Here is a 23,114-nt window from a genome sequence, read left to right as displayed (position 1 = left end):
CTCCACTTCTTGGAGGGGGGGTGGGTGGGAACAACAGGTAATGAATTTTAGAAATATATATTTGTGTGTGTGTCTCTCTCTCTCTATATATATATATAATGTACACACACACACACATATATAACATGCAAGGAATTGGTGTCACAAAGACAACTAGCTCAGCTTTTGCCAGTGGGAAGGAGGGGGTGAGGGGTGTGCTCGCTCTCTCTCTTTCTCCCTCTCTCTCTCTCTCTTCTTTCTCCAGCATTAAATGAATGGCATCAGACAGCAAGGGTGGGAGTGGGTATTTATTGTCACATAAATGAGGATGCATTAATGAATGAGCAGGGGTGGGAATGGGACACTCCTCTGTTCTTCCAGATCCTTTTTACTATTAATGATAATAATTTTGAATGCTGTTTATATTGTGAAACTTTCTCTGTCTAGCGCTGTAGGGCACCTTTCCCCATCCCTACTATTCTGCCTGTAGGGATTTAGCTGAAGTAAGTGGGGGAGGGCACAGCGGGCAGTTAAAGGGTCTGTCACACTGGAGGACTGGGGCTGATCTCCCATCCAGTTCCATCTCATCCCAACCCCCAGGTGCTTTTTCTCTGTTGAGGGCAAGGCTTTTTTAGTGGTGCTTCAGTATCCCCATCTCAGGAGGCCTCAGTAGAGTCAGGAGGTTGTGCGCTGACACTCTGTGCCATGGTGTAGCACAAGGAACACCGTGCTAGCAGAGGCACATCCTTGCCCTTAAAGCAGCCTTGTAAAATACTTACTTGCTTTCTGACCCAAGCAGTCTTACAATGACAGGTATCCCCCTCCCAGCCCTTCACAGAGGATGGGCAAGTCTGTGCACCAGCTACTATCTCTGGTGACTTCTGGGAGAGGGTGAAGGCACCACTGAGAGGAAGGAGAAGGCAGAGCCCAATTCAAGGAATTCAAGAGCTCACAGCTGGATTTCCTGCTCAGATGGGGGGGGGGCAGGAGGGGGTCCCCTTTGCTCAGCACTAAGTGGGAGGACTGTTCTGCGGCACCTGTGGAGCTGTTGGCCCAATCATGGTTACTGCTGCCACAAGACATTAGCCCACTGCCACCTGTGCAGCATAGAGAAATCAAAGATGGGGATGGGGGGGAGATGCCAGTTGAGGCCAGAATGTAGTCCAGCTTAATTAATGCATTTCTGGGTCCATGCTGATAAATTTTGCCAAGTAGGACTAACAGCTTGGGCACAGCATGGGCACATGCAACTGGACTGCATTCAGCCCCGCCGCCTCCATACCTTGGGCTTTCCCCTGCACTCTTTTCCTAGCCCAGCCTGGGAACATGCACTACAGGAGGCTGTCCAGGACCCTGACTGCTGGGACAGTGGCTGTTGACCAAAATCCTCACCTGAGTCTAAGAGAGAGGGTTTGGCTACATACACATGGGCTCCAGAAGAACTAGCAATATGAATTAATTCTGATAGTAGTGATTTCAGTGCCAGCTTGTAAGTATACCAGCCTACCAGAAGGTTCCTTGTGTCTGAGGCTTGTCATATGCATCTCCTCCCCCAGCCCTTTTTACATTCTAATTATTTTTTTTCTAACATCATGCGGGCACCCCCCCCCTTTACATTTTAGCGCCAAGGAATCCCCATAATTTGTTTCCAACCTAAACAGATAAAGGCCTCAAGGAGTTAGTTTAGGTTGTTTTATGCCCTTCACCCCCCCCACCCCCAAGGAACTGGTGCAGATCAGGTCTGATTTATAAACAAGCAACTCAGCTGTGTAAGTGTGGGGACAAAAATGTTCAGACATAATGTTTCAAAAGGAAAGGCAAAAAAAAATTTAAAAGGTGTACAGTATTTTTCCTGTAAAGGTTATTATTATATATAGAACAAAAGAGAAACAACCAATGCCAGGGGGGGATTTGGGGGGGGGGGGGGGGGCACCTGCCTTCTGGATAGCCCTTAGATATGGTTAATTGTGTGCAATTTTTTTCCCCTTTTTTTTTTTTTTTAATTTAGTGTGTGCGTGTGTGTGTGTAGGGGGTTGGCAGGGGAGGGGGGGGCCTTAACTCTATGGTTTGAGGCTGACTTCACACTCCTAGCACTGACTGGAGCTGCACGATTCCGAATTTTAACTTGAATTTTGTAGAGGAGATGAAACAAATGAAAACAAAACAAATGAAATATTGTTATTACTAGTTTGTAGTTTATTTAATACTTTGGAGTTCTTTTCCTCTATCAGTTATTTGTGTGGCTTTTATTTTTTAATAGGGTTTCATTTTTTTGTTTGTTTTTGTTTTGTTTGGTTATCCCCTGCCCTCAGGTGTGTGTTTTCTAGCACAACACAATTCTTGAATATAATGAGGCTCACGTTCCTGGAGGCAGAGTGAGGGCTTGAGGGCCTGGAATTTCTAGAACTGAGATGGGGCAAAAAGGACTGTACTCTAATGGCATTTGTTACGGGTTCTATATACTTGTACGTTTTTCCCATATTCAAGTACTTAGATACTATGGTGATGGGCTCCAAGAGGCGCATCTGTGGACCTAACATAAACCCCATTTTGCAAAAAAAAAGTTTAATTTGTACCACTGAAATCAACATGATCTACATCATGGACTTTGTGGGAGCAGGATCAAGCCCACTGCCTTCAATACAACATCCTGCAAGCTTTAATTTAAACCTGCATGTGTTTTTAACATGGGGGGAGGGTGGAAGGGGGGGGGTTCAGTGGCAAGATGGGGAGCTCACTTCAGCCACTTGCTCGTATTCAGACCAGGCAGGCTGTGGCCTGTTCGGGATCTTCCCCTGCTGATTTGAGCTGGGAACCAGCACCATGATATAGTGTTTTTACCCCCTCCCCATTCATCTCTCAGAATCTGCTGACTGAACCTTCCCAAGATGGTGGGAGAAAGCAGAAGTGTGTGGAGGAAAGGGGTAAAAATAATTTTAAAAAATCAGCCCTGTAGCTCTGCTCATGCCAGCCCACTTTGCTTGGAGCTGGCCACCTTACATCATCCTGGAGGCAGCCTTAGGCAGGTGTGGCCAGCGCAACGGCACTGGGACCCGTGCTGAAACGGCGCCCTGTTTCACTCGCCCTTCAGTGGTTAACTGTGCCAGAGGGGCCTGTGTTTATCTATGCACACCATTTTCTACCCCAAGGCACCCTACTTCTCCCTAACTAACTTCTCAGCCTTTCTCCCAAACCTTTATCACTTCTTCAGGAGCTGGCACAGGGAAAGGCTTTCTTTCCCGAAAGGCTACAGCCCAGCTCAACACCCAAGCAGGGCCTGAGCCCCACAAAAGGTGAGGTACCCTCACCGGACTGTGGCTGCTCTGTCCTTCCGGATGGGGCCTTCCAGGTGCCTGGCCCTGGCCCTAGGGGTGCGTCTCATTCTCTGTTTCTGTAAATCTCTTTCTTACTATGTCTGTATTTGCAACAACAACAACAAAGTCAAGAAAGTTAAACCCATCTTTTTTTATTCTACCATGTTAAGGCTTTAATTCAGCAAAACTCTTAAGCACATGCTTTCTGACTAGGCATAGATTTAAGCCCCTGCTTAAGTGCTTTTCTGAACAAAGGCCCCACAGCACAAATCCCTATTTCAGTGAGGTGGGGTTTTTATTCCCACTTCAAGCTACCACATCAACAGGACTGTTAATACTATTGAAATACATGCTTAGAAGAATGTTACTAAAGTGAGGACCAGAGAAAGAGAGAGAGATTCAACCAACTGTATTAGGAGGGGGAAAGAGGAGAGAGGAAATGAAACTATTCTGTCCAAAAAAAATAACATGAACCTTGAGATGGACCCTCCTGATTCTGCTACCATTCACTACTGAAGAGCAAAAAAGAAATTAAAACTATTGACTAGATTGTTCATTCTAGCCACAAACTCAACTGGATTAAAGTCTGTGTGGAAGGAATTTTGTAAAGAAAAAGAGATTTTTTTTTCCAATGTAGCAAAAAAAAAAAAAATTTAAAAAAACAAAAAAAATACAAAGAGGGAGAATTCTAGCCTTTTGTAATATCCATATTGCACACTAGGACTATAAGCCATTGCTAGCTCATTTTGAATTTTAAATGTGTAATTTTTCGTTTTGTTGTTGTTTTATTTTTTCTTTCCGTGGGGGAGGGGGGGAAATAAATGCTTGAACCACCAATGCTCTTTTTAATGTTTTATAAATATGTATGTGTATATATATAAATATAAAAATAATATGTATGCACATATATATGTGTGTGTGTATATATCTATATGTATATACATATATATAGATATATAGATATATATATAGGTTTTGAGACAAAAATGCAGAAAGTGAAAAAAAAAAAAAACACCCTAAACAGGATGGTGTGCTCTGATTTACTTGAATCTGGTCTCTTCAGCACCTGCGTTATTAAGAACTGAATATTTTTCCACTTGAATTTAGTGCTATTAGAAATTTAATATATGTGTTTTATTTATTTGATTTTTTTTTTGCATGACTGATGCAAGGTTTGACATTTTCACTCAATAAAAACTGGAAAAAAACTAAAATTTCAAATGATCAAGTTGTCTTCTTGATTGAGGAGCTGTTTATTTTTTAAAGATCTAACAAGTCTTGGAGCAGTTAGGGCCTTTAAGGCACCAGATTGCTAGTAATCACCCTGCACCCATGTTTCAGCACTAGTGCTGTGATGATAACTGCAAAAGGAACTGAGTTCATACAGACTCTGGCCTCGCAAGCCTTTCCAGCAGCCCTGTAATTTTATTTGCAGTGTTCACTGGGGCCTCTGATAGAAGTGATGCTCATGCCGCCACGGTTTGCTAAACTGGGACCTGGCATTACAGATGTGACTGCTTGAGTTTTCACTTTCCCCTTCCTACCTTGGCCTGCAAACTCAGAGGGTAGTAAATTGGGATCTGCTCTGGACTTGTGCTTGCTGTACCCCACATGAAACCTTACAAGTACATTCAAACCCCACTAAAGGAATAGATGTCGTTTATCAGCTTCAGCTAAGTTTGGATACCAGCCTAACACAACAAAGACAAGGAAACCTCACTTCTGCATGGAAGGGATAGGCTGGGGCTGGGAGGACTATCAGAGAGTGGAGTTTGTATGCCAGATGTTAAAGAAAGAACACTAAAACGCCATGTTGAAGCCATACACTTTGACAGCAATTAGCAAGAACACACAGAACGGTACGCCAGGCATCGAACACGCATCTGAAAGAAAGCATTCCCTACCTGGCCATTCCGTCACTTCCTCCTGCTGCAGAAATATGTATACACCATGTGCCCTTGCAGAATACGATGACTGCCATTTGGGATGAGAAAGTCTTTTTCAGGCAAGAAGGCATCCTGACATCCATGGTACAGTGTAACGCTGCACTGGTGCAGCCGATCCAGCAGCTGTGAGTGCTGACTGTAAAGAAACAATAATTTAGATAAGACCACTGGACACTCAATATAGCTTTCCCCACCATACTCCTACCTGACACTCCTGCCAGGCCTGGGCCTTTCCACACCAGAGGATGGTCTAGAACATGCAATATATGCCTTTTTACGAGACAGTGAACAAGTTACCGTGAAGAACAAGTGTATGTTCACAGCACATCAGGTGCTCTAAAACAAGCACCCTCATGTTACCTTCCAGGTAACGGTATGCACCTGAGTACTTGCTCCTGAATGGCAGCACATTGTGGGCTCACAGCCTAGCGGTCCCTGCGATAATTTGTGCCTGCATCGAGACATAAAAATGCAGAGCTCCTTCTGAGCTGGCTGCCCGCCCCCGCACCCCCACTCAAATGTTGGTCTGTTGCTGCTGAGGCATAAGGGCCACACACAGACCAGCACCCATCCTGCTGCCTGCCTTGAAAGGCTGGGCTTGAGTGCCCTGGAAATGCAGCGGGTTCCGCACCAACAGCCGGGATTTGGCTGCCAGGGCATCCTTCCCCTTAGCCTCGTTCACAGCCACTGCAACGTCACACGAGCTGCTCCTCCTTCAAGCTGGCCTGGCATTCACCACTGCTCTGATGCCTTCCCCATGGAATTGCTGTGGGGGAGAAGGGGGCGGGGGGGGAGCAATGGTGATGCTCTTTTTATACCCAAAGAAAGAAATGGAAACCCCTCCTGCTTTGCATTTCCCCATCACCTCTAAGCAGCTAGGTGTTTGCACCTCGCTGTCTTTCCTGCCATCCATCAGAGAACCCAGAAGCAGCAAAGCAGAGCTTGCCAAGCCCGATGCCTTGGCAGCAGTCACCTCCTTATTAGCAGAGAGGATTAGACTCCTCTCTCTTTCAAAGCCCCCTGGTTGCTCTGCTGCAGCTCCCAGCCATCCTGTTTTCAGATGTCATTATCTGAACATGCTCCTAATCCGACCTTGGAGCACAGAGGTTTGTTCTCACTGGAGCTCTGCCCACAGCACAAGGGATATTTACATCACTGTGTTTCCGGGAGGGGAACGACACGACTCAGTGCTTGAAAGCTCTTGCTGGAACTTGCCTGCTCTTTGTGGAACTCTCACTGCACTTAAATAGAAGAATGACTATGTTATGGGAGAAGTAGCAAGTTGAACAAATCAAAGCCTTACTGCTGCATTCATTCCAAACTCTCGCAACTGGTGACACTGCAGTTCTGCATCTGCAGCTCTGCATCCAGCCTCTGCACTTTGTGAGCCACAGGGAGGGAGAGGGAAAGAAGCAGACACCCACGGAGGCTGCTTGTTTTAAAGTCAGGAGAAAAAAACGACCAGTGCCTGCTGCTATTACATTGAGGATCTCAAGCCTATCCCTGTAGCAGCATTTTTGCGAGTGCAGGACCCTACAGTTGCACATACGTGCACACATAGCCACAGAACTGCACTGCCTGGATCATGCACAACACTGGGTATCTACATAGTGCTTTTCAGCCCACTACCAAGCCTTGTGCAGCAACTGCTAACACAGGCATCCACAAAGGGTGTATCCTTTGGCACCAGCCCAGATGTGCAACTCAAACAGAGAAGCACTGCTTTCCCCTTTCCAAACAATTCACAGACTTTAATCCAATAGAGGCAGCAAAAGTTCATTCTCCTCAAACATAAAGAAACATTCAAGGTATTTGAGGACACAGAACGGGAGACCAGATGGCTCTGCCACTGCTTCCAGTCATCCTGTTCTTTAGATGTCATTATCCAAACATGCCCATTGAAGCCCTAGCACACAGAGAACTGTCCTTGCTGAGGCCGTAAGGGCCAGCAATGACAGAAATACAGAAGACAGAATATCAGCGTTGGTCTAAAATAAGGGTAATGGCCATTATGGTGGCACAAGAAGATGATCATGACTATTAGTCCAACTGCTTATCATCACAGACGGTTTAGCAAGAGTATTTATACTGATTTATAGTGATTAGAAAAATAATACTTTGGGTTACACCTCTCCTTATGCCTCAGACCTACAAGGAACAGTTTTCACATTGTGCGAGAAGATTTAGTTTACAGGAATCTTTCTTACAAGTCTTCGTCAGATCCCAGCTCCTCTTTAGTCACCCCCAGTAGCACACACCACCTCACAGGGAGCTGTGAAGAGCAGAATGCCGAGCAGTCGGCGTCAGGGCCAGCAGTCATCCCTGAGCCACACCATCAGGTGTGCAGAGCTGGTGCAAGTGTCCAGAGAAATTCTCCTCATAGCTTGCTCAGCTGAGTACAAAATGCAGTAAAACATGTTCTGCTCTGGGAGGATATTCACTCAGGCAACACAATGCCTCCTACACCCAGGCAGAAGCAAATTCAGAGCCCTGATGCTTCCTGGTACAAAGGAAAAGCAAGCTGTTAGGACACACAACACATACTAGGGATAACTTACAACTTGCAAGAACCAAAGCTCAACATGCGATTCCTAAGGCATACCAACGTAAAGGTCTGGAGACTTGCAAAGGAAATAGGTCTGTTAAATAAGCCTACCCTCATGCCTCTAAAGAGACAAATTTGGAACTGAGCAGGATTTTACTGTAGAAGAGCAGCAGTTGAGTCCCTGGGTCATGAGCCTGGCTAGGGAGCCCATGGGAGCCTGACTGCAGGAGAATCCTTAGAGCAGGAAAGGGGAACTGCACATGTGTTGCTGCAGCTCAACCTACTACTGAGGAAGTGGGACATCCCTCTCTGATAGGATGGCAGGATCGGAAAATCCCAGGTCTCTTAGAAAACTAGCAAGAGTCATTCTAACATGACCTCTTCCCTATAACAGGACAAGAGAAGGGGGAAAAAAAAAAAAAAAAAAAAAAAAGGTCACACAACAGAGAAGAGAAGGGGGGGAAAAAAATATGGAGCCAACTTTTTGGTACTGTCCATGCTATGCTGCCCAGGTATGGGAGCTAGGATAGAAACCAGCCTTTAATAGATAATAACTAGCAAATTGATAATAAATTCCTCAAGACTTCATGGAATTTTTTTTTCACTGAGCATTGGATATAATAATCCAAAGCAAGGGAGAAAGATTATGACACAGAAGTGAAGGACAAGAAAGCGTTTTGACCAAACATTTAACAGCTAAGACCTTCATTCACAATATCAGTCTCTGAAATTCCCCTCGCAGTTCTGCAGAAACCCTTTCCAGGGGTAAGGTTCTGCACCAACAACCCTGCCACATGGTACATACAGACTGCATCAACTGCTGGTGTCACAGCTGAATTGTGCACTTACACTTCTGCACTCAGCCACAAAAGCATGTTCACACAGAACTTGCAGGTGCCTCTTTTAAAGCACATTGGAAGCCCTTTTAAAGAAAAAGCTCTTGGGGAAGAGAGGAGGAGAGGAACTGGCCAAATCTCTCCCTTCCCCCGACTCCCAACCTGCATGCCACAGAAGACTGAAGCTTTAAAACATTACAATAAAAATCTCAAATCATCTTCAATGGGAACACGAACTTTAAAGCCTTCTCTGAAAGTCGATGAGGAGCTTGTACCTAGTCTAAACAAAAAAGCATACAGGCTGCAGGGAATGTTTTAGGAGTTTCGCACACACGCATACATACACACACACACAGATGAATAAATAATTTCTGTTTTTCTTTAAAAATTAAGACAGAACTTATTCGACCAGACTTTGAAAGAGCAAGAGCATGCTTGAATATACCTGTAGATAAGTCTTGCACATACATACTTACAGTAAAATATACAGGTTTGTATAATACCTGTATGGGGACAAGGGCAGTACGTCAGTCTGGGTGAAAGCACACACTAGCATGTGAGGGAACTGCATATGCGGTGTCTAGTGTACCTGCTGTGTTTTACAGGTATCCATAAGCCAGCTATTCTGAGGACACATGATGACATACTTGTATGCCTCTTCATGTGCACACAGCTTTTTTTGTGTACTTTCTCTTGCATCTCACACATTGGGGGAGAGGAAATGTACACACTAATCTATTTTTTCAAGCAGAATATGCAAGAGGCTCTACAGTTATATGTACATACAACAGGTTAGGATAGTCAAGATGCTTTTTAGTATCTCTCTTGCAGACACTATCATGTATCTAAACACAACACTGTGGCAGGGAGCCTCTGCTTTTGTGGTCTCTATCTGCTCTCTTCAACAAACTTCACCAGCACCTGAAAGCTGACAGCACCTAACTCGGGAGGCAACAATCTCTATTAAAAAAAAGGGGGGGGGGGCGTGCAAAGTGGGGACAAAGACACTGAGAAGCATTTGTAGGTAATGAGGGAGTTTGAGGGGGTGACAAGTTCTTCTTGTCAGCCCTGGGGCAAGAAGCGGGCCCATGAGAACCCCTGACATGCACCTCCTTTACCAGGGCCCCTGATTTTCTATGCATTTGCTGAGAAGGTAGGAAGGAGCCCCCTCCGGAGGCCAATCCCTTCACCTTGCCCTGGGGAGGCAGAGTGCTCTGGCTCCTGGTCCTGCTCCTGCTCTTGCCCTTGAAGCGCCCCAGCCCCATCCTGGCCAAGGAGGGGCAGCCAATGGAGGCGGCTTCCCTCCTTCCTTTTGCTCTTTTTTGGCAGGGAAACTTTTAAACAAACAAATGAAGAAACACTGAGGATTTAAGTAAACAGACCAAGATTTATCTGACAGGCAGACTAAGGAGCCTTTCCCTGCCCCCTTCCCTTCCCACAGTGCAGAGAGCCGCCTTGTGCTCTCTCTGTGAAGCCAGCTACCAATGGCATTTGTCCCAAGCCCTTGCTGTCACCAGGCAGTCCCAGACCAGCACCAAGCTCTGCCTGAACTTCAGAGCTCGGCAGTCTGAAATACTAAAGAAGAGGATAAAATGAAGCCATCTGATCTGTGGCCAAAGCAGGTCACAGAGCCCCTCGCAGCGAAAGCAAGTTCATTCAGCCACCAGGCACTAACCTTGCAGTCACATCTCAGGAAGAGCCTGTTACACCCACAAGGTGCAGGGAAACCAACTCTGGCCTGTGGCCAGAGCTCCGCGCCACAAGCACCAGCGAGGACGCCTGCCCCAGAGGCGAGTCCCCTCAGCCAGCAAGCCCGAGAGCTCACCGCCGCAGCCACTCCGCAGCCCTTCGCAGAAGGGTGAGGGGGCAGCGGCCCGCTGCCGCGGGCACTCACTCACTCACTACACTTGCTAGAGTTTTCCTGTGTTTTATGCAGGTTATCAGACTTGGTCTGCTTTTTTGTTTTTCCCTGTCAAATAAAGAGTTGGGGAAAAGGAGGAAAAACACACACGAGGCTCCAGTTCCACGCTAGATGCTAGGCTGCACCTGGCTGTTTCTGGGGAACAGAAAAGATTGCAAAGCAAGAAGGCACCCTGTCCTTCACCTCACACCCAAAACTTACTGCCTGCAGCGATGGAAGAGCTGATATTACTGTACAACAAGGAAGGGATACAAAAACATAGACGTAAACTGGCAAACAGGCATGCAGAGATGAAGTCTGCTGTTGATACTGTAAGAGGGCAGGAAGCAAAGAAAGTTCATCTACATAGGAAAGTTGCAGCAATTTAGCACATAGCCTTTTGTGCATGCACATATTTCAGTTTAAATTGCTTTAACTAAGACAAGTTCATTCAAAGAGATGGAAAAATGTCTATCCAAGAATTTGCTCTAGTTTAATTAGTTAGTTAAAAAGAAATTAATTTTAAAGAGGTGTTACTCTGGCTCCACATAGGTAGAACCTCAGTATGGACTTACAGAAGTAAGGGGACAAAGTTGGAAGCAGTCTGTTTCTGAAGCATTAGAGAGAAAAAGGGAAGGGGCATTAGGAGGCAAACAGGCATAACAGAAGACAGACAAACCGACAACAGGGATGCTGCACAGAACAGACATGCCAAGCAGACAAAGCGACCGAGAGACAGACAAGCAGGCTGGCAAAGTGACAGACACAGAAAGAAAAACGGGCAACAAATAAGCCAGCTGAACTTCTAGATGCTCTTAATCACACCCACCCAGCCAATCACCTCCTCAGTCAGGAGACATAGCCCTAGAGAAAAGCAACTATTTTATCTAAAGCAGAAAAGAATAAGAAGTCCAATCCCCACCCCCCACCCCTCCAGACATGTTTTTGTGGACAGCATCATAAAATATCTCTTGCTATTTGCAGAAATTCAGAATAAAAAAATCCTAAAGGGTTAAATCCTCCAGCAGATGCAGAAAAGAGGAGCCTGGGGGGGAAACTCGGGGTGTTCTTCTAAGATGCTCCATATTGTAAAGTAACCCCTGAGCAGTCCTTGCAAAGCATTTGGGGAGATTTTTAGTCTGAAAGACACTTTACAAAAATAAATTGTAATTGAGTTTAATAATCTTCCCCTTTCCAGAAAGGGCCTGACAGATGCTGCCTAGTGCTCACTTCTGCCCCATTTCAAATATTTTTACCTTATTTGGATGAAATATATTATTTTTCTAATGAAAGGAGGGTTTTTTTTTTTTTTTTTTTGACGAAGAGCTGGTTTTCCCTTCGTCCAGCTGGTGCCTTTATTAGGTTAGTGCTTGCTCCCTTTTGGGGATGGGATTGTTTTTTTCCCTGAGCTGGGAGAGACCATGCCAGCCCCTCAGTCTACAAGTGCGCAGTTCAGAGCTTCTACTGCACAGCAAATCAAGGAGTTGGGCCATGCCTTCCATCCTCTCTGTCCCCTGCTCCCCCCACATTCAGCTTGCGTATATTTCCATTATTTCGTTTCACTTTTGACAGCACAGGTAGTGGTAAGGGCCAGCCTTGCAACAGCCTAACAAGTGGACACAGCTCCAAAGCTAGCCCTGCAGGGACTAACTTCTGTGTAAGCAGCATAATCTAAGATAAGAGGGTAAAAGGAGAATGAAGAAAGCTGGGAAGCTCTCTCTTGTACCCTCAGGTGAATCATTTCCCCTGTTTCACCTCCCAGCATTGCTATATTTATGTTCTCAGTCGCTTGAGGCAAAGCCTGTCTCTTGCTTGGCGCTTGCATACCACCCAAGACAGAGCTCCAGTCCCAGCTGGAAGTCTCTCAGCTCCAGCTTGGTATCCGTTTTTGGTGCGCAGGGCCACCACCACATACAATTTGTGCTGAGCATAAGGCAACAGCACACAGGAACTCCACAAGCTGCTGGGTGTGGAAGGTCTAGTCAGGTGTTGAGATCAGATTTGTCCCCCAAAACTACCCTGGGCCTGCTGCCAAGCCTTCATTTCCCCCAAGGGACCCACTCCCCCACCAAGCACAGGCAAAGGCAGCCTCCATTTCTGTGTCAGGCACTGCAAACGAGAGCACCAGAGCAGACACAGACTGGGGTTTTTCCAGCTCCAGCACAGCCCCCTCTCTCACCAAGGCTGCAGCCCAGCATGCGCCACGCTTCCTTCCACCATTAAACATCAGGGTAGCTCCTCTGGCAACAACAAAACCCCAGACCCTGGTGAGGTAGCCACTGGAAACAAAGGCAAGAGAGAACATATGTATTAAAAAGCACTTACATGCCAGAAGAAGCTGAGCTGCAACAAGGAAAGACCAGGTCTAAAATGGCTGCCTCCAAGCCAGGGCAAGCTTGCTGACTGACCACTGCAGGCAGAGATGAAGAGGCGGCTCCAGGATGGTCATACAGCTCCTCTCACACAGCTGTGCAGTCCAGGCCATCAGGAGCCAGACAATCAGGGGACAGTGGCTCCAGCTGGGTGGTGTGCTGCAGCCTTGCACTGGTCTTACTCCCGGGCACACCAGTTAATGGGGGTTGGGGATTTTTTGTGAGAGCTGCAGGACCTAGCAACAAATCTGGTTTCCAAAATTTGCTTTCTGTGCAACTTGTCTTTGTCACATCTCAGTAGTTACTGGCCAATATTTTTTACCCTCACATGGGGAAACTGAGGCACACTAAAAGTAAAATGCCTTCGAAAATGTCATGCAGAAAATCAGCAAGATTACACAGGACTCCACTGTCCATCCCCTTTGTTCTGATCCCAAATACTGTTAGGTTACACTCCCCAAAAGCAAAAGGCAATAAAAAAATTCTTCCTACTTCTGTCAAAGATTCATGTAGGGCTTATTTGTCAATCTTGGGGGTGAGGAAGGTTGGACAAAGATGATCAGGAGACATCTCTCCTTAACCCTTTCCCACTTTATCACATTTTTTCAGTTCCCCACTTATCTCTTGTGGCTACTGAACAGGGAGCTTTTATATCCTCAAATTACTGGAAAGCACCAGCCTGACATTGCTTCCTCTACACGGCAGACCACAGGTTCACAGGGTTTCACTGAAATGTGCTCAAGTGACACTGTTCAGAGGAGGCTCCCTTCACCTGTTTCCTGCACAGCATTAAGAACCTACAGAAACCATGTTATGAACAAACTGAACTCACCAGCCTGCGCATTGTTTATTCTTCTTCCTGTGTCAAAACAAAGGCTGATTACAGTGTAAAACAGTCTACTTGAATAAGCCAATCAGTGGGTAACTGCTGCTGTCTTTCTTTTCTGCAGGCAAAGGGTTTGCTACCTGGTCATCTTTCAGCTAATATGATGCCATCCTCAGTGCCTACTGGCCAGTGGGCTAAACATTTCACAGAGTGCTGATCTATGAAGCTTGTTTCTAGCCAAAAAAAGAAAGAATTACAGTTAGAAGTCAGGCTACACAGTTCATCAGGACCAAAATACTGACCCCAAAACTGCTGCTATGCTGGAAAGAAAGACAAGATATAAGAGAGAAGAATAGCATCCATGATTTCCAAAAATACCTGCTCGTAAGGAGGTCTGGCTTCTTCCAAATTCTCTGCTGATGGGTTGGATTTCCTCAACAAAGTATACAAACACCCCACCAGGAGCAAGAGGAGGAGAGTTAGTTTTTTGAGCAACAAGGGCTATGATGGAGTCTGCTGGGATTCATATCAGGTTGGGGAAAGAAAAAGCTGTAACCAATTGGTAAAGGTTGTAAGAACAAAAAACTAAGGGTGGGAAAAGGGCAGTTGAGGAAAATTGCCTTTTACTGCTGCACCAGAAAACTTGAGGTAAATGAATTGAACACTGGGAACATGGAGGAAAAGGGGAGGAAAATGAACCCGCAGGGATGCTTGTACTGTAAACCTCGTAAGTCACTCTGCAAGGCACATACCTCAGCAACATATTTTCCACATTTCACCAACTGCTGTTGTCCAGGCACTTTCTATTTTCAAAACCTTCTATGTATATAAAATGTACACAGGCAGGACAATACTTTTTCATTATATCCCTGCATTCAGTCCTGTTTTCTTTTCACAAGGATTCTTGGCTTGTAGAAATGAAAAGTGCCATCTCTGAAGAAAAGCCTTTGCTTTTAAACACTTTCAAATTTTCCCGTTTTAGCTAAACGTGACGTTCTTTGTGAACGTTAAACGGCAGAGAGAGAGAGATTGAGAAGGAGAGGGAGAGAGAGACACACACACACACTCACTCACTCCTGGGGAAGATATTCGTCCATTTAAGGAATGAGAAATCATCACGTTCAACAGCAGGTCTAAATACAGTAATATGAAGGTCCCTTTCGCTCCCCCTGAGCAGGAAAATGTCACTGTGTACCAGACACCCAAATACTCAGGAATCAAGTAAATCCCTCATTTTTAAGAAGGGAGCCAAATATTTCTGTTGAACAAAGATGGGACTACAGTAGCTACAAGTTGCTGTACGCCATTCCTTTCAATGGCTTCTGTACTAACATGGCAGGGTTAGCACAGTCATGGGATACCGCAGAGCATTCCCTGCTGGTAGATAAGACGAAATGGCTGTGGGATATCTCACGCACTCCCTTCAGCACCTCCTGCTGCAAGGGGTGGAAACAGAGCAAGATGCTGCTTTCTGGGCCTCGCAGTGCCTCCTGCTGGGAGAAAAGGGACCAAAATAGCTGCATTTTACTCAAAAGATGATGTATCCACCTCACCCTCTGCAATGACAGAGGCAACCTAGCATTGTGGTGTTGTTAGAGCTATTTATATCATACTTTATATTGCACTTACACCATTCTGTACACTGCCTCCTGCTGACATAACCTCGGACTGGAGCAGCTTAAACATAAACCAACCATAAATGCCCTCTGGAAAACATTTTATAAGCACTGAATTTCTAGAATTTCCCCCTTTCCCTCCCTTTACCACCCTGCATGCATATTTTTCCCCAGAATAAGAGCCACAGTAATCCAGTAACAGCCTGGTGTTAAATAGTGGTAACTCATATTTATTACAATTATATACAATCGTATTTTATATTTTAAATCTATACATGATCACACGGACGAGCACGCTTGCTTGGTGAAGAGAGGGTGACTCAGATGTTACAGGAATTGCTCTGCTAAGAGGCTCTGATGCAGTGAATAATAATTGGACACCACCATTTTACCAGCTGAGAACACAATGCTGCAAATGAGTTTTCAAAATTCACCGTTTTATTCTGTGTATAGCCCCAACGGGGCGAAAAAAGGCTGGGCTGGGCAAGAAAGGATAGCGGTGTACCTCAGAGCTGGAATTGTTCTTTCTTCTGCAAAGACTGCTCTGCTGAAGCAGGCACCTGTCATTGTGTAGATGCAGGTCTCACTGATCATTTAAGAAGGGTTTTCTCCTCATTTAGGGAAAAAAAACAGACTAAGAACCATTGTGAAGATTCAGAATTAACCAACTCTTTCAGCATCTGATAGCACCTCATTCATTCAGGGGAGCTATAAATAAATTTTAAGATGTCCAAAACTGATGTGAGCTCCGTTTGCCTTTGGAGGAAAAAGGGTAACAATTGGGATGAGCGGGGTCATCTTTCAAAGCCTTCTTTCACTGGGGAGTAACTGGTAACAAAGCCACCTGTTCTCATGCATTTTCCTGTGGCCATGAAACTTGGACTTGGATTCCTAGCAAGAAGCCACTTTGATGAGTGGAAGGGAGCATGTGGGGTGGGAATAATGTTCTTTGGACCCCACAAGAAATTTAGTGTTTTTAAATGCTGGGTAGTTTCAGCAATTTGAGGCTTGACATAAGGCTGAGAGTAGGTGGCTGAGAGTGAGATCTAGTGAGGAATTCAGGGTTAAAACTTTCTGATTTGGAGATGGAACATCAATTAGTTTGAGAAATAAAACAGAGGGTTATTTTGGAAAACAGAGAGAACTGGTTCAGGATTTATGTGGGATTAAAGGCTTGCGAAATAGAATAGCTCAGGACAGACTGGTTTCTGAGACTGAATAGAAGGACTCTAGGATGCAGTGAAGAGGCTGACCGCTTCAGGAGAGATGCTGGATGTTTTTGTAAGATGACTTATTTCTGTAGCTGTGGTGCATGGTAAGGCGATTGGTCTCCCAGCCTAGGCAGTGATCCCAGGTCATGGGAAGAAGGTGGGACTGGGAGGGAAGAAGCAGCCACTGCAATGCTGCGCAGCCCTGTAGTGAAACAGGGCCCACCTTGTTCGCTGGGCAATTATGACCCTATTCAAGGCCAATCACGGAAGAATCAGTGGAGGGGATGGGGGCACTTCTCTCCACAAAATGGGAGAGACACCAGGGACAGTGCAGGAGGCCAGGGAAGATGTACAGCAGCTGAAGAAGAAGCCAAGGTGCCTTAGTCAATCTCATTCTCATTGCTGGCCCCTTCAGGTCTTCGTAGCTTCTCCACTTGCTCATTAATCTGCCCATCTCCTCCTCGCCGGTCCTCAGTCTGGACACCCAGACATTCCTCCTCATCCACATGGCTCACGTCATCATCCTCATCGTCCTCTTCCTCCTCTTCATTCCTTTTGTTTTCCCTTTTCTCCTCCTCACCCTGCACCTCCATCCGCACTTGACTCTTGACGTCAATCACTGCCTTGTTGCCTTCCTCTGCGCTCAGCAAATGGCAGCTGACCTTCGAACCCTCAGGGCTGTGATTCTCCTTGACTGGTGATGAGGTAGTAGACTCATTGCTCACAGGCGAGATGTCACTGCTGCTGTTATGGTTGGCAGCAATAGGGTTGGAGGGTGAGCTTGGCTTCACTGGGATCTGCCATGACGGGATCTTAGGAGCTGAAGGGGAGGGAGGGAACTGTCTCCTTGGGGGGCGGGGGGGTGGAGGAGAAGAAAAGGAGAGAAAGGGGCTTTTATTAAAAACACTGAGGGGGTTATCATTAGAGAGAAGGGTGGCATTTGTACTGGGGGAATCATGTAAAGCAGGACTGAAATTGCAAGTCTCCTGTGTCATAAACAAATAAAACCAAGACCACTTCACTTCTTCAGCCAGAATCTCAAAGTGCTTTACAGGCACCCAGTAATTGAGCCTGCACACAAGGGAAAAGCTGCCTGCACACAGCTGGGCAATCTGAAGTGCTGAAATGATCTGGTTTGGCAATTTCACAGACTAAGCTGGCACTCAGGAATGCTGCCTCTGGAAAGATAGGGGTGTTCAATATCCCTTTATAAAGCAATCACTAATTAATTGGTAAAGAAAATTCCCACTGGAGCAAGAAGTCAGAGGCATTAGGCCCTCAGGCCTGAGCCAAGGAATTTCACCATCTGGCTCTCATCTCCACTGCGATACACAGCTATTGCATGCTGGCTCATTACAATCCAGAGCCTAACTCCTAGTCCCAGCATGCACTTCACATGTTTGGGCCAGATCTTGGCTGCTGCAAACTGGTTCAGCCTCCCTGATTTGAATGCAGTCGTACTAGTTTGCACCAACTGAGGAGCTGGCTGTTTTGTCCTCAGTGAGTCCTCTCCAGGTGGGCTTTAAGGATTTGACAGCAGCAGGCTAATGCCCAGCCCTAAAAGGAGAATCCAAGTACCAAAGAGGACAAATATAAGTGCAGCAGGGAGCACTGGTGCCTTCAGAGGCATCCGTCATGAATAACAGAGCAAAAAGAGTGTCTGATCTGGTATTTCCCATGCAAATACAATCCTTGCTTGTGCATGTGGGAAGTGGGAGTATGAAGACTTATCTGATCAAGCTCTGAAGAGGATGCTGTGCGTGAGGGAGTTCACATGCCCCTTAGGAACTAGCTAGCGCCAAGAACAAGACTAGAATAGACCAAGAAAGCTGACTGCTCTCCTGCAGTGAGCATTCAAACACAATAGATTTCACTTTCTTAGACTGAACTAGGAACAGTAGTTGCGCTCACCTCCCTATCTCTGCTGCCACCACTAGCCATGGAGGAACTCTGCTGTTCTAACCTCCATCTCCTGTGAGTGCAAACAAGCTAATGCCTGCATTATTCAACCAGTATCATAAATGTTATCAAGAAATTCAGTTTGGAGACTTTCTTAGCTCCAGTGTTGCTGCCACCTGCACACTGCAGAAACATTTGCCTTTTTGTAAGAACAAACAAACAAACAAACAAAAACTTTTCTTTTTCCTATAAGCACTTATCCCCCAGCTGCATAAAATAGTGATTTATCCCTAATGACAGCCCCTCCCCCTTTCCCACTCTGGGGAGCTGCTATCCCCTTGCTGCTGGCCAGCAGTAGACAGCTGAAAGATTTTGTATGCATAAATCAAAGATGAAACCCTCGTCAACAAAAAGACAAAGGACAGGTAAGCCTCTGTGCTTGCTCCTCATCCTGCCTGACAGGTAGAGGCCTAACAAGATGAACAGGTCTGTAATCTCTGAACAACTTTCCCATTGCTGAAGAGGCATCATTAACTAGTGCTCTCTCCCCAGTACTGATGCTTGTATGAACTAACTTAACAGATGGTAACTGAAGATGTGATCCCAATCACCCAAAGCTTTCTACCATGACTCCCTAGTGGGAACAGGAGGGGTAGGGAGAATTTAAAAGAATGTTAAAAGCCAATACACTTTTCAGACTTCTGAAAAGCACACCCGTTTAGATTCAGAACATGTTTAGTCCAATCTTAAATTTATCTTTGAAGTCGACATCTTAGGAAACAGATGACATGAGAAGACTTAGTCACTTGTAGAAGGAGGCAAGGGAGTCATATCAGAGTGAAAGGATCAATAGCTGAAAAGCTAAATAGACTCTGAGATATGTTCTAGGAAAAAGGAGTTTTCATAAGAATTGAGATCTGATCCCTGTTCTTATGACTGTCCCACAGGCTGGGATTTATATTGCCTCATCTACAGTATAAGATGTCTATAACTGAGCTAGCCAATGGAGAGATGTAGACTCTACTGAAGTATGATTCTTTTCATTCTGGTTATGCCCTAACTGTAAACAGGTCAGATGAACTGTATCCGGAATTGTCTCTCTCTCCCCATAATGGAATGTAGATGGGTAGCTCAGATGGAGACCATATACAGTCAACACCTAAAACTAGGTGAGAGGCATCCTACCTGTGTTGAATGGCAGAGAATTTCTCTATCTCAAGCAAAGATCTTATTATAAAGAAAAATCTTATTAATTACCCAAAGCATTCTGTGATTTAAGGCAAGTTTGAAAAGCATTTTGAGACCTGCAAATAGAAAGTGATAGTGGAGTGCAAAGTGGTATTATTAAAACAGCAATAATAGGATAGGTATAGAGCTAGTTCCTTTTGGGAATGCCTTTCCTTTCAATGACTGAGAGAACCCCAGAAAGCAACCCTTTCCCCACACAATAATCTGCTCACATATTCCATCCATACCGGTTCAGGAGGAGTCCTTTTAATGAGTAGATCTCAGATTTCAATTCATTAATATTCTGCGACTCCAGAATCCAGTTGGTGGAGGTTGTGGCCTATAACATGAAAAAGAAGTAAAAATCAGAAGCATGAATTAGGAGAGAGCTCACGAAAGTCATATTTTTCTATCTTACCCTCTCTCTCCTCCCACGTGAGAATCTCAAGCACTGGGGATGACATATATAAGCCCTATCATTTAAAATCTCTCAGGCCTGGGCAGAAAAACTTCCACAGCAAAGGAGGACCTCAATGGATTCCCACAAGGATCAGAAAAAATAGTTCTCTCGGGATGCTAAGACAATTTGAATATTTGCTTTCAGTTTTGGGAACTAATTCATCTTGTTTCCAGCCCAACATGCACAGTCACTGTCGTAACATCTCAAGGGGACCTTTCTTTTTCCTTTAGAAGCAGCCCAGCGCTTTCGAGCATTCAAACAAAGCAAGGTCTGCATAGAAAGTTTTCCACCAACATGTCAGGCAGAGAGCAATACAAAAAGAGGTAAACCAAACTGTTTGACACTGACCTATGGTACCATTTCTAGAGAAGAAGTATGATCCTGAAAGGCAGTGGGAGTTACATAGAAGTAGGTACTTTACTCTTTCCTGAGACTGCACTTAGCTGAGGCAACAGATTCAAATATTATATATAAATAACCGGTTTAAGACCCCTCATTTATTTCTCCTAAACCATGAAATAAAGGGTCAATAAACTGCACTGTGTGGCATTTAGAGGTGGACTCATAAATCGATGCTTGAAAGCTCCAGCAACTTTCCCCACTAGATCTGAACAATTAGAGCTTCCCCACTAGATCTGAACAATTAGAGCTATGCTTGAGTTACCAGATTGTATCTCCAGGAAGCAGCTGGACTAGGCACTCTCTCTTGGATATTTCAAGGCAATGAATGCAATTTGGTGGGGAAAGATGATAAGTAACTCATGGAAGCCTGGTACAGCTGCTGTCAGCACTGCATCAGAACTGCTATGGGATGTCAAGCAGAAATTAGAGTAAGGTAACAACTGAGGAGAACATGCTGCATGTAATACTTCTGGCAATTTTTCTTTTAACCCTTTAAGGAATTGGAGAAATGTGAAGAGCATTCTGAAGGAGAGATCATCACCTCTGGTTCCCCCATCCTATCACTACAGCAACTCCTATAGGGATGGGCTGAGTATGGAACCAAAGAACACTCTCACATCTAGCACTTCCCATAGTTATTTCTGTTAAAAGCTTCTGGGAATCAGTCCATTTGTGAGCACCTCTCCAGAGATATTCCTAATAGATTCCCCGCTGGAGGAAGCTAAGATTGGAATAACACAAAACTCCTCTGCATAAGTTCCTACTAGGTGTAACTAGGACTGGTTGCTCCTACTTATTCTTTACACAGACTTCAGCTAGTATTGAATAATCCCCAACACCTTCACTGCCAGTACTCCTCACAGTGACTTCTGGGCTGTGAACCCAATGAGCTGGGAGAGGCTCAGTCTCTAGTAGCTGTGATATACACAGATGCGTTCCCTTGGGATTCACACTCGCAGCCCTCAGACAGCAAGAATCCAGGAGCCACTGTTCTGGCTGTCCAAGACCTTGAAAGCTACAGCAGCACATTAACAAGGGAGTGATTTCCACTCACTGGTCTGCAAAGGACTCAAATTTCCAAAACACATATGGTGCCAGATGCTTAGGATTTAGAAATAAAATCTGACATCTGGGGCTTTTTAGCCAGTCTCTTTAAAAAACAGTTGTAGAAAATTCAAGCCTTGAATTTTTATGTACGTTTTTTAATTACTTAAAGCCCCTCTTTTTAATTTTTTACAGCATGCCAGTAGGAGTTTGAAAAGCAGATATAAAAACTTACATTACAGCTGAGAAAACACAGCTTTTATTCTTTGGTTTGTGGGGTTGCCCAAGTTTTTCTTTGTACACATGAGGTTTAGATATCATAACAATGTGTGCTACCATTTCAGAGCAGAAGAGAGAAGGGGAGGGAAGGAAAAACTTTTTTAAGACTCTCTAAACCACCAAGACACTTATGCCCTTTTCCCTTCTTAAAGCTCAACATGTGGTCTTAATCTTAACACTTACGACCTGAAAACAGTTTTCCAATTTCCGGACTGGCTCCAGGCCACCGACAGGCCACAGTTCCCAAGAAAAATTGAAGTAAAGTGTTGTGACCATAAACTGGCTTTCATGGTTGGGTTTACAGCTGTGCCACTGAGGGATTCCTACTGTATAGTGTGCACACCACATAGTCAGCTGTGGCCCACCAGTTACACACCACCAAAGAGTTTGTACAAGACTAAAGTATAGGTAAGGGGAGAAGACAACTGCTTCTGCTATAGGAAAAAGGCTAAAAGGCATTGTGTAAGGGATTTCACAGCAAAAATAAAAAGCTCTCCCTGTACAAAAATACAGAAAGATGACTGGGACCTGAATAATCACAAGTTTGTGAGGGAAAGGAAGACTTCAGCTCTACGTGACTTGTTCAAATCCATCCCACCTCACATATAACCAACACCTACTGGCTGATAGGAGACTTAGGACACCAGCTGCAAAGTGCTTTAGAGATGGAAAGCACTAAGTTTCAATGCCAGAAGGAAAATCAATTTTGGTTAAAAGTGGTTACTTGAAAGCAGCGGTAACTAAACTAACTGGCCACAGCTGGCAGTTTTATTGCTGGGTTCCAGTCAGGATTCAAGGTGAATGGGCCACTGTGAGAGCCAAATGTGGTTGCGATGGGGCCACCTGTTACACTGAGATGACCAAAATCATTGAAACAAACCATCAATAGTAAGACTGTTCAGACATTACCTGGCCTGGATCTGAACAAGTGACTTAGATACAATATTTCAAGTGTGTGTTTGACCACTGTTCTGAATCAAAATACAAGGATACAGGAAAAATATAAACATGAAAATGACATACTACCCACAGATAAAACCTCTGCACATCTGGCCTTTACCTCTTTTGGGCAGTGGACTAACAGGACAGCTATTCCATCTCAATTGCAATGCAGGTTGCCTGTTTCTTTGCCCTTCCTCTAGATGTGTACTTGTACTTTCTTGGCACGGGTAGGAGTTACAGAGCTGAGAACAAGTCAGAGGCTACAAACACAAAGGCTGCATATGACACTGTATAACAAAGTCCTCTCGGAAGCCAG

The 23,114-nt window shown here is 45.0% G+C and overlaps 1 protein-coding gene across 2 annotated transcripts in view; it reads right to left on the bottom strand.

The window, feature by feature from the left end:
- Nucleotides 1-15,548: 15,548 nt before the first annotated feature.
- PEX14 (peroxisomal biogenesis factor 14) overlaps nucleotides 15,549-23,114 on the bottom strand; it is an 80,350-nt gene continuing 72,784 nt past the window's right edge. For both annotated transcript variants that reach the window (XM_067310918.1, XM_067310920.1), the window contains 2 exons: nucleotides 19,920-20,011; nucleotides 15,549-17,391 (listed from right to left, as the gene is read on the bottom strand). In XM_067310918.1, the coding sequence (XP_067167019.1) occupies nucleotides 16,926-17,391; nucleotides 19,920-20,011 (558 nt within the window). In that variant the 3' untranslated portion in view covers nucleotides 15,549-16,925. The remainder of the gene's footprint in view (nucleotides 17,392-19,919; nucleotides 20,012-23,114) is intronic.

Source organism: Apteryx mantelli, chromosome 26 (assembly GCF_036417845.1).
Source record: "Apteryx mantelli isolate bAptMan1 chromosome 26, bAptMan1.hap1, whole genome shotgun sequence".
In the NCBI taxonomy this organism is placed as follows: Eukaryota; Metazoa; Chordata; class Aves; order Apterygiformes; family Apterygidae; genus Apteryx; species Apteryx mantelli.
Note: the sequence above shows the minus strand (reverse complement) of the source record. Positions and strands in the feature narration are given on the sequence as shown.